Source organism: Ananas comosus, linkage group 18 (genome assembly GCF_001540865.1).
Source record: "Ananas comosus cultivar F153 linkage group 18, ASM154086v1, whole genome shotgun sequence".
Lineage (NCBI taxonomy): Eukaryota > Viridiplantae > Streptophyta > Magnoliopsida > Poales > Bromeliaceae > Ananas > Ananas comosus.
Genome location: NC_033638.1, coordinates 8,399,444 through 8,415,009, shown reverse-complemented (window position 1 = coordinate 8,415,009; position 15,566 = coordinate 8,399,444). Strand labels below are relative to the sequence as shown.

Below are 15,566 nucleotides of genomic sequence, written 5' to 3'. Positions count from 1 at the left end.
TCAATAAAAAAGTTAACATAATAACTAAATATTAGTAGGTAGAATTGAGATAATCTTAAATATTCACTGTAGAAGAAAAATATTGAATGATATAAAAATATTTAATTAAAAAATATTATTTGTTAGAGAAAATTGTACTTAAAAATTTATTTCTTTTCTTATTTATTTCAATCGGTTTTTATTCTTATGTTTATATATTTTTTTAAAATTGAGTTAAGATCGGATATGGATAAAATTGGTAGCCGAATTTATGTTCATCCTGTTTTTATTTTTTATATCTTAGTTTGATATTATGGTCAATCTAGATAAAAGTATATAAAAATATATTTTTATATTTTTTGATCGGAGTACAGAAAATATATCGTAAGCGACTCATTACGATATACAGAATATAATATTATGTACTAAAATAAATAAGAGTTAAATCAGTTCGATTCGGATTCAGTAGGATAAACTTTTGGATATCGTTAACCATTGACATCCGCACCAACCGTGCCCGGACCCGAACCGGATAGAGCTCGGTCGCGATTCGCGATGCGAGCCAAAGCCAAGCCCCTTTCATCACCTCCTCCGCTAAAAAGGTTCGTACACACTCGCCTCTCGTTTCCCCCTTCTTTGCCCGGTCGAAGCATCCGGAGCTTCTCCCCATTTCCTCTGCTCCCTCTTCCTCATCTCCTCTCCCGCAAAACCCTCGCGAAGAAGCCCTAAATAATCCACGCGCGATCGGAGCTCGAGATCCCTCCATTGTCGACGAACCCCACGTTGTCGTGGTTGTTTACGTCGAAGTAGCTGCGAATCATGGGTTCCGGTGAGCGATCCTTTCACTACTACCAGTTTTAATCTTCGTCCCCTGGTTCTAGGGTTTCCATTGTATGCTGCGGTTTTGATCCGATTCGATGTACGACATGCTTCGTGTACAAGTAGCTCTTTCTATGGTTGTTGCTTGTTTGTTTGTTTGTTTTTTTTTTTTTTTTGGTTTTTGTTATTTATCGCTTTGCTTTGTTGTTTAATCTGATGTTTTGTATGTGGACATCATGTGGAAATTAATTGTGCTTGTGGATTTTTCCTTGTTTTTCCTTTTTTCTGATGTTCTCATGCCCCTGAATTAAATGTCTTTTTCATTTATTTATTTTTTTTGATAAATTAGATGCTGATATGGAGGATTATGGATTTGAGTACTCTGATGAGGAACCTGAGGAGCAGGATGTGGATATAGAGAACCAGTACTATAACTCAAAAGGTAAAGTTAGGATTTCTTAACTGTTTGCTATCTAGGAGGTTGTTTTTGTTTTCTTCTTGCTTCAACTATTTGTGTAGTAGTTTAGTCCCATCTAAAATGATGCTCTAATAAGCTTGTTTTACTAGGTTATTCCTGTATATATGTAAATTATTTATTGCCTCCTTCCTTCTTGGAGCGCAGGATAAAGAAATTTTCCCTGTATGACATTAGATAGTTAGTTCGTTTATAAATCTTAATATTTTTCATTGAGCGCATGCTTAAAGTCATTGATGCTCCATGTGATACCGCTTTTAGAGGCTTTATACTATTTTATGTTTCCTTGGAGTGTTAGTGTATGCTGTTATATTAGTAATATTAATATGATGATATTTTACCGTGCTCTCTTAACTAATTAAAACAATCTTGTTATTGAAGTACAGATTTTTAGTAAACAAAATGATCGCCTTAGAAGCATAATCTGATGTTTATATCTATTTTAAGTCCGAATTTTTCACATTGCTTGGAATTAAGAAGTTCATGCGGGCGCGTGAAAGCTCAGTATATTGTTTGATACTTCGATCACCTATGCTGGGCACCGTGTTCCTTTTTCATTGATAGAGGTTTATCCTATTTATACAGTCATTTTCCGCTCTTCTAATAATTATTATTTAGGCACACTTGCTTATTTGATAATTAGTTTGTGGGATTTTTCTTATAGGTTTGGTAGAAACAGATCCGGAGGGTGCTCTTGCTGGTTTTGCAGAAGTAGTTCGCATGGAACCTGAGAAAGCTGAGTGGTGAGATGTCAATAAGTTGTGATTTGAATACATTGCTTTAATCAGGGATTGATATGTTACTCATGTCGAGCAAGCATTGATTGTCGAGTCTGTCACGACTTCAAGAAACACCCCTTTTTTTTCCCTGAGTTTTGCCTTGTATATTCCTTTTATATTGTTTTATATAATACTGTGCTGTACAAGAGGAGAAAGTATTTTAGCAATTTTATCATAGGTATTGAGAATATTTTTGGTTTTCTCCTTTGCCATCTTATGACGGCCTCGTATGAACTATCAGCTTTGCCGCTGCATATCATTTAGCCTGTAGTGACTATATGTCTTGGAAGCCCTTTCTGAGGTTTTTCCTGCTTCTTTTGAAACTTCTATATTCAAAAAGTTTAAAAATTTACTATAGCATGGGAATCCGTTAATTACTCATGTAGCTTTGAATATGATAATATGATTTAAATTTTACTATTCAGTCCATTTGATTTAAATTTTACTACTTAGTCCATTTGATACCTCTTTTTCTCCAAATTAACAGGGGATTCAAAGCACTAAAGCAAACAGTCAAGCTTTATTATCGACTGGTGAAGTACAAAGAGATGATGGATGCCTACAGGGAGATGTTGACATACATCAAGTCAGCTGTTACACGTAACTACAGCGAAAAATGTATAAACAACATAATGGATTTTGTTTCGGGATCTGCAAGCCAGAACTTTAATCTTCTGCAGGAGTTCTATCAAACAACATTGAAGGCCCTTGAAGAGGCGAAGAATGAGGTAGTGGAATGTACAGTGCGCTGTTGGACATCCATGAATATTAGACTACAAAATATTTATACTCTTGGTTAATCTTTGAAATTTCTCATTTGATTGCAGAGATTGTGGTTTAAGACAAATCTTAAGCTTTGCAAAATTTGGTTTGACATGGGAGAGTACGGACGGATGAATAAGGTACTCCTTAACTTGTGTAACATCTGCAATCCCTTGCACGGCATTTTGTTAACTAAGATGTTTTTATTCTCAAAATTATGCACAGATTTTGAAGGAGCTGCACAGATCTTGCCAAAGGGAGGATGGAACTGATGACCAGAAGAAAGGCACACAGCTTCTAGAAGTCTATGCTATTGAGATTCAAATGTACACGGAGACTAAGAATAACAAGAAACTTAAGGTATGAGCATGCTGTTATGCCTTCATTTAGTTGGCATAGTTGATTATTTTGTTGCCAATTACTTCTTGCTGAAATGGGCTATTTTATTGTACGTTAGTGGTTATTCACTCTATGGTTGTTCACCTTGATTCTGTAGTTCTAAATGTGGTCCTAATTGTTGCCTTGGAAAGATTGGACTTAATGAGCATTTATGTGGAAATTTCTTTAAGGGTGTTTTATTGTTGCTCGCAGATCATATCTGCTTGACCTACATTGTTTACTTTTATTTCTTGTGGTTTATGGAGCAGTTCTAATATATGGTTTATTTTGCAGCAATTGTACCAGAAGGCCCTTTCAATTAAATCAGCCATACCTCATCCACGAATCATGGGTATTATCCATGAATGCGGTGGAAAAATGCATATGGCTGAGAGGCAGTGGGATGAGGCAGCCACAGATTTCTTTGAAGCATTTAAGAATTATGATGAAGCTGGGAATCAGCGGCGAATTCAATGCTTAAAGTATGTTCTTACTGTCTTTGTTGCCAGGTGCCTAAGGCCCTGTTTGGCCAAGATAGAGCTTCTTTGGAAGTGCTATTTGCGTCTAAGCGTTAATAGCTTTTCCTTGAAATCCGCCTGCAGCTTTGCTTAAAGAAGTAGAAGCTTTAAGTGGGAGGTTCCACTTTTGGGGTCTAGTAGCCTTTTTGCTTGTTTATCAAGCTAGAAGCTCTAGACTCTTTACTTGTCAAACACCTTGAATAGAGAAGTTGCTCCGATAGGCATGCCAATGAGTCTCTAAATTTCAGAATTTCTTGTTGTTACATTTCTTGATATGGTTTATCACCTGCTAGATATTTGGTTCTGGCCAATATGTTAATGGAATCTGAAGTGAATCCCTTTGATGGGCAAGAGGCAAAGCCGTAAGTTCAATATACAGTACTTTTCTCTTAAAACTTTCTGTTGTTTCTCCTGTTAATATACTGCTGTTGATTTACATAGGTACAAAAATGATCCCGAAATCCTAGCAATGACAAATCTTATTGCTGCTTACCAGAAAAATGAGATTCTGGAATTTGAGAAGATCTTAAAGGTGAGAAGTTTCATATGACCTGCTAATATGAAATAATGATCTTGTATTTTCATGTCCATTTTCTTAAATTCTCAAAAAGCTGCTGCTGCTTTGGTAATTGGGTGTCTCAGAGCAATAGAAGAACAATTATGGATGATCCTTTCATTCGCAATTATATTGAGGATCTTCTGAAGAATATCAGAACTCAAGTGTTGCTCAAGCTCATAAAACCATATACACGAATCCGAATTCCATTCATTTCAAAGGTGATTTCTCTCTCTCTCTATCTCTCTCTCTCTCTCTCTAGCATCACTGAAAATTTCCCTTGCTTTTCAGTAGTATAATTATCAGGCTTTAGCGTCAACTAGAATATATGCACTGTTGTTTAAGATCTGGGCTAAAGATAAACAAATTTAAATCTTCTTTGTTCGTGATATTATTTTTTGCGACTTGTTTAAATTGGACTATGTAGGCTTTTAATTGCACTCTAGCCTTGTAATTGGACTCTGTAGCCTTGTAATTATGGTGTATCTAACATCCCTAGAGTGCTTATCAGTACTGTGACACTCAGGATTTGAAAGTCTTATATCTAGGGCTAAATCTGTTAATCCGGCTATAACATTTTGGCCGGTGGTTAGACTCAACTGATTAAGATGGTTGGGCGTGCTAGGGCTAAGGAAGTTCTAGGATGGATGACTCCTTGGAAAGTGGGGCATCACAAGTACTATATGGACCTGATCTCGATATTTAACTTTTTCTCTCTAGGAACTCAATGTCCCAGAAAAGGATGTTGAGCAGCTCTTGGTCTCGCTGATTCTGGACAACCGTATTCAGGGTCACATTGATCAGGTGAACAAGCTTTTAGAGCGTGGTGACAGGTAACTCTCTTTCTTATTAAACTCCTTTGAACTTCTTCCAGTGAAATTCACGTAATCTGATCTCGTTGTATGACGTCGCATCTTTTTTTCAGGTCTAAGGGAACGAAGAAATACACTGCTATTGACAAATGGAATACTCAGCTTAAATCACTTTACCAAACAATATCTAACCGAGTTAGTTGAGACGGCAGAGTTATATATGAACTTGCTACTGCTTGTTTGCATGAAGAATTCCATTTACCCGCTGCACCAAATGACTTTGCAGCGCAGAAATTTGCACAATATCAGAAGCGAACATACAAGGTGAATCCAAGAATTTTTGTGTGGTGCTTTGTGATTTTGCTCCGTCATCTTCAAATCCGTGCAAATAGTGGTTTTCATTGTTGTGGAAATGTCGGTAGTTAATCTCTCGACATGCTTTTACATTCTCGCGGTAATCTGTATCCTTGAGAATTTTTTTTGTTAGCCTACAAAAACATGATTTACATCTCTGTTAAACTTGGTATGTTGCTTGCTCCTCTTCAAAGCATATGAGCATGCTTAAGTTCCCAAAAAGATTTTGCTGATGCCTTTTCAACGAAGTTGTTGCATTAGCGTGAGCTTTGTGCGTAATTGAATTTTGTTATAATATTACTATAACTCACTTTGCCGCATCAAAGCGGTAATTGGGAATAGGTTGGTGGGCGGTAGAGTGCGTGGATCCAAACTACTCCCTACCTGTGTTAGTTAATTCACGTGTAAATGTGAATTATTCACGAGCAAACGGCAAACCGTCTAAAAAGCTCCGTTTATGAACTTTTCTAAAAAATCAGAATAAAATGCGTTTTTTTTTCTTACTTAGAGTATTCGTGATCAAAACAGTTTCACCGAATTATAAGGCGGCTGCAGAATGATGAAATTTTTTGGACCAGTATCGCGCCACCACTGCTTCACAAATTCATGTGCCTCCTCGTGAGCAGTCGTGCAACCTTATTTGTTCAATTTTGAAGGAAACAAGGAGACGGAGCGATGTCTGTTTAATTTTGAAGGAAACATGGTGACCGAGCGAAGCAAAGAAGAAAAGGGGAGGAGGAAGAAAAGAGGAGCGTGGAGGAAAAAATCACAGCGTACTGCGTTGGAAAACAGCGGGGTCCACGAGGCTGCACTCAGTATCGTGGACCATGTGGCATGGACCTCTCACTCCACGCATGCGTGCATACACACACATATGTATAGAGAGCATACACACATATATATGTATAGAGAGTTGAACTAGAATATTTTGAAAAGCATCAAAGGGTTGGTGATTTTGAATTTATAGCTCTTGAATGGAGTGATTGTATGGGTAGGATGATGGTGATAAGTGGTGATAGGTGGTGGCAGATGGGGTAGTGTTTGATCTAAAAGCTATAAGTAGTCAAAGAGTAGATTTAAAGGTTAAAAATTTAGAAGTACCAAGAGGTTTGTGCTTATTGGTGTATTCTAGATCTAAGGGTTATAATTATTTATGATAATAAATAAATCTAAAGAAAATTTTTAATTTAGAGAAAAAAAAATTAATAGCTGAATTACCAAGATTCTTCAGAATTATAAGTATTTATGCTAATAGCATAAATCTAAAGAAAAAAAATTTAATTTAATAGTCAAATTTTTTATCCTGAATTTTTAATTAGTGAACGTATAATATCCGTATAAATTATGTATCCGAATAATTGGCGAATCCATTTTTTCGCCGTATTTTTCAACGAATTTTAAAATTAGGATATAAATTTTATTTGTATTATAGCTGTACCGAATTTTTGCCGAATCCAAATTAACTATGCTCCCTCCCTACTCCGTCTAGTCAGTAAATTAGCCTTTCTTTGGAATGATCGAATAGTGTATGTGATTTGATTCCTTATCTATTCCACTCTAAGGAACAAAAGATTTGTCTCGTTAGCTATCCTGTTTATTTTTTAATTTTTTAAAAAACTTAATTCTATGTAATTTGATGTGCTTGGAGAAAAGATTTTTTATTATTATTATTATTGACTAAGCTTATAATACATCCAGCGAGATAATAGATGATAACTTGTTTTTTTAAAAAAAATTAAAAAGAGAGAAAAAGCTTTTAATTTTTAACGTTATTGTTAAATAAACACTTCAGATGAAATGATTGTAATTAATTTACTGCTCACCTCTGCAGTTTTGAATATACAAAATTTTATTGAAAAAATAAAACATAAATAAGATATCAAACGAAGTGAGAAAGGCAAAAAAATATATATATATAATATATTATGATATGTTACTTTGAGAGTCTAGGTAATCATCTGAGTACACTGATAAGCCAATTCAAAGCGTTGCTCCCCCAGTTAAGTACGCTTAAATAGTAGGGAAAGTCAACTAAGGCGTATGAGGTACTGCCCCCTCCTTTGTTATTTTATTTTATTTTCTTTGCTCCCTCCAAGTTCTCACTTCTTATTAGCTTTCTCCATTCTCAACTAACACCAGTTTCCTTTTATTTCCTCTTATTTTATTTTTGCCCCCCCCTCCAAGTTCCCACTTCTTATAAGCTTCTCCATTCTCAACAACACCAGTTCTCGCCGTAAGTCAGATAAGTATGTAGGAATCAAACTCCCCGAATTGACATCTGAATGCGACGCGGTGTTGGTCTCCTCTGCTCCCGAGTTCTCCAAATTGCAACTGCGATGCGCGAACGTATCGCCCAGAACGCTTGTAGTCCACTCACAAAGATGCCTCACTGCTGCCTCATCTGCAGTTATTCATCTTTCTGCCGTTAGACCGAAAGGTAAGCTTTTCTGACAGCAGCAAATTAGATTGATTGAATCTGTTTAAATTCAAATAGCGAAAACAAGTTCAATGAATCTTATCTGTCAACATCAAGAATTCAAGATTATATCCTATATTCAGGGTATAAAAAAGGGAATAAAAAGGGCCTTTATCTGAAGGGTATAAATTAGCTTCCAACAAAACATTATAGTAAAATATTATACATTGATTTAAAACAAGTACATGTTTATCTATTTCAAATACATGCAAGCAAAAAAGTAAGCAATTTTAAGCAGGAAATTTCAAACCTAGCCTGGGGACAGTGTGGCCCTGTGGGTGTCTTAGAATCAGAGGGTTGTCAAATGCAGTTGCGAGCTCCTCAGAGGGAATTTTGAGCCAATCTTTGTCCCCGATCAGATGCGCGGACTTAACCTTGATGGGTTCCTTGTATGCAACATCACAAATATTTGGGTCTCTAAATTTGGACCCAGAGATTGAGATCACAAATTTTATTGGTGGGTGGTCACTCAGTACCTTGCCCTGTTGTATGAGAATAAATGATGCAACATGAGATGGATTTGGTACTAGATTGTTTGCACTGTTAGGGTTAGATGTGTTTTTTTTTTTTTTGTTCCGGAAAGTACCATGCACACAGAATATTAACATTCACTGGTAGTAACTAGGGATATTGTTTGCAATTATCTCTTCTATTCTTATCTTATCTTGGAGTAGTAACGTACCTGTGCTTGATAGCCGGCCAAAAGTGCCGATAGCGTCGCACCCTGATTCAATGCGGAAATATTAGGGTAAAGAAAAAAAAAAAAACAAGTTTGTCAGATTGAAATGAAACATCACTAAAAAGTTTGAACAAAGACTCATGGATGCTTATGTAGGGGTAGGGTTGGTTAATATTTTTGGCATGTAATATTAATGCATCGCAAACTAAATTTTACAATTTCAAATAAAAATAACGGTAAAAAAATAAGATGTATTACACTGGTTAAAGCGTAGAAGTTATACCTGTGAGAAACCAAGCAGTCCATCAAAAGGGCCATTTTTTGTCATGTAATCGCACAAGTAAGAAATACATTCATCAAGATTCGTGTATTCCGTGAAATCCTGTTTGCCATATACGCCACAAAAATTAAGTCGCATGTATCAAGCCATATTAAATGATAACTACTGTATTAGATGCCTAAGAATAGAAAACATGTTGTTCATCATATGTGGTTTCCCATGAACTAAATAACTAAGTGGAAATTTTGATGTAGAATAATGGATTGGGCAATCAAATATTGTACCAAATGCCTACATTAATCGATTCTGCGCGAAGCAATCAACCTAAAACACTTAAACTAATAGAGAACTCTAACTCAAGTGTTTCTTTGTATATCTTGTGGGAAACTTAAATGTATTGTACTATTAACATATACTTATTCTGCACCCACCTTGTTGAATTGGTACCACTCAAAATAGGGCGGGGGGAATATGTCCTCTATATCCGATTTCCCTCCTGCTGGAAAGAGCCCATCAGGGAAGACCTAAACGACGATGAAAATCAAAATGATTTCGAAACAAAGAAGTTCAGCTCACAGTAAGGATGCACTATAAAATAAGAAAGAAAGCTCATTCAGAGATTCAATAATCAGTAATCATGAATAGAAGTGAAAAAACTCTAGCCCCGCCGGTTCGGGCTGACCCAGTTGATGGTGTAGATTGATTTGAGAAAATCTTGAGGAGGCCACTCAGGATTCTAACTTTCTAACTTAGCCCAACACGACCTAATTCGGTCATTTAGAGCTTCGCACAGCCGATCTAAAATCAGACCGGCGTGGATTTTGCTCAGGTCTAATCGTGTAATGATTTAGAATCCGGAGTGAAGAAAACTATCAACATCACATAGCGAACAACTTAGTTGATCCTCTATTCTTTATTTTATTAATGCATCCTTCAGAGAGAGAGAGAGAGAGAGAGAGAGAGAGAGCTCACCAAGTCGAATTCTTGGAAGATGGATGGATCCCACTTGCTGATTTGCTTTTGCAAGAAGCTCCCACTAGTTCGGAAGCCATGAAGGCAGAGTGTCTTCATCTTCTTCTCCTTGCTCCCCATTCCTCCTATATTATCAACAACTATAAGCACAAGCACCAAAAGAGGGAGATTGTAACATTGATAGAAAAAACAGAGTAAAGTAGTTGCTACCTACCACAGCACCTTCCAAATTCATTGCCCTTCCAACTACCCGCCTTGTGATATTCTCTGCATATTATTATTTCTTCGTACACAAAGCACACTACCATTTCTACCAATCATAAAACACCATCAAATTTGATATGCAAGTCAAAGAACTGTGAATATCATTTCTCTATTGTAAAAGAGATTCCTAGAAGGTTAGGAGATGCTTTTCAAAGCTCAATGCAGGTTGATCGATTGATCTTCTCAACTTCAGCAACATAATAATAATAATAATAATAATAATAATAATAATTTACATTAAAATGAAATGGTTGATCTTCCTAAGGAAATAGATATCCATGATAAGGTGGTAAAATATAAAACAAACAAAGTGATAAAGTAGAAGTCATAGATAAGAACATTCCACCATGGTTTTCATGAGTAACAATCAACAGCAAAAATAACAGTCGAGAAGCATGATATTTTAACATTTAAAAATCACAGAATCATAAAAATATTGCACTTTGCTGATGTGTGATTTGCACATTAAAAGCCAAGATATCACACTACAAGAGATGCCAACAATGCAAGGAGAACTATATATATGCATCATCATGAAACTGAGCAGTTCAGCTATTAAAACCAAATGGGCAGCAGCATGACGAAAGAAATACTGCAAAAAGTGATTCATCAGAAATTATAGTTATAACGAAGATGAACATATAACTAGCATACTGCATATGCAAAATCCACTTCCAAGATGAAACAAACATAAAACATTCACAGAAACAGGGATTAACAATATAATCCAAAGACAAGCAGGGAAGAGAGGGAGTCAAACACAGAGTCATCGTCCTTCTTCCGTTTCACAACTACCCTATCCAGATAACTACGCAGCAGAAGAGGAGGAAATAATCTCGCGCATTTGAATAAATCTGCCACGAAATAAATTTCCCCATTCCTTCTTTTAAAATATTATACATTTTGATTTCACTTGGCCATCATGACCTTGACGAACTCCTCATAGTTGATCTGGCCGTCACCATCAACATCAGCCTCGCGGATCATCTCGTCAACCTCCTCATCAGTTAGCTTCTCCCCGAGGTTGGTCATGACGTGGCGGAGCTCGGCAGCAGAGATGAAGCCGTTCTGGTCCTTATCGAACACCCTGAAGGCCTCCTTCAGTTCCTCCTCAGAATCGGTGTCCTTCATCTTGCGCGCCATCAGGTTCAGGAATTCTGGGAAATCGATTGTACCATTCCCATCAGCATCCACCTCATTGATCATGTCCTGAAGCTCTGCCTCAGTTGGGTTCTGGCCCAAGGAGCGCATCACAGTCCCCAGCTCCTTTGTTGTGATGCAACCTGCTTGTCCAAAGCCCAATCAGGAAAAAGAATTTAAATGAATTGCATCTATTTACCCACCGTGAACTGAGCAGTGATTCCAGTTAGCAACCAACTTCATAAAAAGGATTAGATTTTTATTTTGAACAAATATTTGTATTATGTATAAATAGGAAAAGAAGCATGTATAAGTCGATGTTTGGACTTGTTCTTTCTTTTGCTTTAAGCCATAGCGTTTGACAAACTGAACAGTTGGACTTTCTGCTAACATGGAATGTAAAAAATGAGACTTCAAAAACACAAGCAGAAAGTACGATTTCGGAGATCCTAATTCTACAGCACTAAAAAAAAAAAGAAACACTATTGAATGGGATTGTAATTTGGTATTTCTCCCAATAACACTATTTAAATAGAAGTTCATCAAAAACCATTGCATCTCACAACAGGGCCAAACAGGCCCTACGTATCTGCTGAAGAACAGGCACTAGTACAAAAAGAAAATGGTGGCCAGACCTGCTGCAGCATGTCTCACAACTGTTTCTGATCATCCAAAAGCATGAATCTCTACAGTGCTTTCGGATTTCTCTTAGAGATCTAAGAGCTTCGAGGTAGCAATGAGGTTGCCTTTGGGAAAGGCATTTCCAAAGTTGAGCTACAGCAGCAGATGCGATAGTTGTAACATTTCTTTCTTGCATTAGGGGATGATCATAAAAATATAATGGTTATGGAGAATTAAAGAAGTTGGATCTTAGCAGGATAATATCGGTCTCCGCATACTGCAAATTAAAAAACTATTTTCACAGCGCAGAATCAGACATTAGCATTTTGCTTCTTCCGATTCTGAATTGTTCAGTACAGCAATTGATTCAAATTTGTTGTCCCTCTGATTATTTCCAAAACACTTCTTTTCAGATCTTTTGCGTTCTTCATATAGTAAGTAGTAATCACAGCACATCTTAGTTCAATGATGATGCTCAAAATATTCTACATTATAGATAAACAACTATACTACTACTCTAAGATCAACAAATTGCTTCCATTATATGACAATCCAAAAGGAGCAAAAATTAGTCAATGCAACGATTCTCCACTACATTCTGCAACATTACCTCACACGCTTACGTATTTCCAAATCTCTTAAATTATAGTAAGATACACGGTAGGCACCAAATACATGCAAATTAACACATTAACACATAAAAATGAAAAATCGATCAAGCATTTTAGATTGCAAGCTAAAAATATCAGTAAGCTTTAATCGACAAGAAAAACACAAACAGTTAATTTAATAAAAAAATGAATCGTACACATAACAAATAAGATACACAAACAAGGATTCAAATCAACTAAAAATGTTAAAAATGAAGAGAACAAATAATAATCTATTGATCGTGAGATCAAACAAGCACCTTAAAAACCACATCGAATCAAAAAAAAAATATTCTCAAACAAAACAAAGAATCAAATAAACACCAGCACTCACAGAGATCTATCAGATAACACCATCTTATTATTATTATTTTTTTAAAAAAAAAATAGGGGTCAGAATCAGACCATCTCCGTCCTTGTCGAACAAGCTGAAGGCCTCCTTGAACTCGGAGATCTGGTCGTCCGTGAGCTGATCCGCCATGGCTCCTCGGACACCGAGCTCGGAGAGCGACGACGAAGAGGGATCGGATCGAGGCGAGGAGAGAGATCGCAACGCAACGCAACGCAATCGACTACGAAATCGCAACGAGCGGAGCGTTTTTCGCGTTCGTTCGGCGAAGCATGGGAAGAGTATGCGAGTCGGAGCCGCTTTATACGGGCGACAGACGCGTGTTCCGTTATCACGCCGTTAGCTCCGCCATTAACGGGCGTCCACGTTGCGTGCATTTGTTTTTCCAGAAATGCCCTTGGTGTATTTGAGATGCGTGCTTCGCGCTCCCAGGCTGTCCTTTCGCTGGACGGTGATAGCAGTTCGTAGCCGTCTGATCCGCTGCGGGCCCCACGAGGGACAGCTGTCGCCACGTGTCGCCATTATGTCGATAAACATTGGCAGGAGAATATCGACCGTCGGATGATGATCGAACGGTTCTCCTCTGACCAGCGATGACCCACAACATGACATATGACATATATATATACAAAATCAAGGAAAAAAAAGAAAAGAGAAAAATCTTTCTCCCAAATTGGAATTTTCAGAGCCCTCCATTTGTTGAATTTTATGTAAATTTAAAATCCATTTTAGTTTTCTATCATGCGATTTAATAGATGATGACTCTGCTTCTGCAATTTTTATATTAATTTTATGTAAATTTGTGGCCAAATATGATATTAAATATAATATAAGGATACCAATTAGACTACGTTGAATGTCAAAATTAATTATCCACAAATAATTTGTTCAGTATTTTTTTTTAATGTTTCGATTAAAGGCTATGAGTTTTATTCTTGTTTCTTTAAAGGTCTACATTCATAATTTATATGTAAAAATATTTCTGTGGACAATATAAAATGGTTTATTTCGACAAAATAACTTAAAGACCTAATAATATATCTTATTTTCGGTAATAATTTGTACAATAGTTTTTATTCTAAAAGAATATCTAAATAGGAGTTTTCGAACCTAATAGATGCATTTTCACCTAATACTATATTATTCTTGAATAAACTAAAAAATATATACATATATAGCAAACAAAATGTTTGTTACGACAAACGCACAAACGGAAACGAAATGACGAACACAAAAAACAATCAAACCATAAGCAGAAAAATAAAGAGACACAGATTTACGTGAAAAATCCTTTGCAGGAAAAAATCACGAGCGAGGGAGGAGAGAACTTCACTATGGAACGAAAAGGAAATACAATGTTCTTCAGGTTACAACCAACCACGGTCACACGCCTCTAGGGCATAAACGATAAACGAAAAGGAAAACTCATAACGGATTTCGGATCCGATCCGTACCGCGGGGGCTCCGCCCCCCACACTCATTTTTTCTTCATAATTTTCTTTTCCAAATTGGTCGCACCGCGAAACTGTCGGAGAGTCGTAAACGCAAACCTAAATCGATAATAGATTTCGAGTCACATCTAACAATGTTCATACTTACCAAATGCTGCATTCTATTTTTTTAAAAAAACAAAACAACAATAGTACGTGTATACTGCAAAAATACGTAAATTTTACACTCCATCGTCCGAGTGCTAAGTATAAGATCGATCTACAGCTATTTTGACATATTATGCTAGCATTTGCCAAGCTAAAAATATATACTAAATAAAACATTCGTGCACCTAATAAACTATAATTTATGCTTTAATTAATTTGAGGCTTTGATTCATAAAATGAAATATTTTACATAATTTATTATAAATGAAAATAAAAATATTTTATTTGGATAGTAAATAATAAATATGCTTTCTTATGTTTATATCTAAGAAGATACTTTATTATTTATGAGATTTTTTAGTATGATTGTAAGCAAAAGTTTATTTTTTTACTTCTTTATTAATTTTATTATTTATAATTTAATTATATTATTGCTATTATTATTTTACAAGATGGTTTATCTCACTATTATGTTTTGCCCAGTACCTATATATCCAATCAAGCAAAGTAAAGATCAATGCGGGGTAATATTAGCCGTTGGATGCTGATCAAACGGGTCCGAACTGATCAGCGAGGACGAACGCGGCGACAGGCGCCGTCCAATAATTAGATGCTTAGCTTCCACGCCAGGCTCTCCGAAGAGGGTATTTTCGTCATTTTATCACACGTTCGCTCTCGGGCCATTTTCGTAATTTTATCAAAAAAAAAGTGGCGGAAACAGGTGCGGTGGCAACTTTAAATTATTAAGCTGCTTTGTCATTTTTCTTTTTTTTTTTTAACTATTTTTATACTCTATTTTAGGAACAATCAACTCTACATTTTATTTTAAATTGTAATCTTATAACACTTTATCATAATTCAAAAGCTCTTTTTTTCTTATCCTATCACTAGTTTTTACTAAAATCTAAAAAGAGATAGAAAAATTCTATAATCCCTTGAATAACGGCTCGTAGATATTACAATTTTTAATACTAGAAACTTAACATTTTTTTCAATAATATTTAGTAATTTTTTAAGATAAAATGTATAAATATTCCTCATTTATAAACTATTTTGAAAGAAACCTTTGAACTATATTTTTTTATGGTCAGGTTTTCTCAATCTT

At 36.0% G+C, this 15,566-nt stretch overlaps 2 protein-coding genes across 2 annotated transcripts; one reads left to right on the top strand and one right to left on the bottom strand.

Moving 5' to 3' along the window:
• Positions 571-5,680, top strand: LOC109724493 (COP9 signalosome complex subunit 2). Its single transcript, XM_020253337.1, has 12 exons — positions 571-808; positions 1,148-1,240; positions 1,938-2,016; positions 2,540-2,780; positions 2,880-2,954; positions 3,040-3,174; positions 3,487-3,674; positions 4,004-4,072; positions 4,152-4,242; positions 4,353-4,487; positions 4,987-5,099; positions 5,192-5,680. Exons 1-12 carry the CDS (start codon positions 799-801, stop codon positions 5,280-5,282), a joined length of 1,320 nt encoding a protein of 439 aa, XP_020108926.1. The 5' UTR covers positions 571-798; the 3' UTR covers positions 5,283-5,680.
• Positions 7,310-13,154, bottom strand: LOC109723805. Its single transcript, XM_020252289.1, has 10 exons — positions 12,920-13,154; positions 11,016-11,386; positions 10,666-10,774; positions 10,054-10,149; positions 9,840-9,964; positions 9,299-9,391; positions 8,871-8,969; positions 8,591-8,632; positions 8,159-8,390; positions 7,310-7,833 (listed from the first exon to the last, which is right to left on the bottom strand). Exons 1-10 carry the CDS (start codon positions 12,993-12,995, stop codon positions 7,589-7,591), a joined length of 1,488 nt encoding a protein of 495 aa, XP_020107878.1. The 5' UTR covers positions 12,996-13,154; the 3' UTR covers positions 7,310-7,588.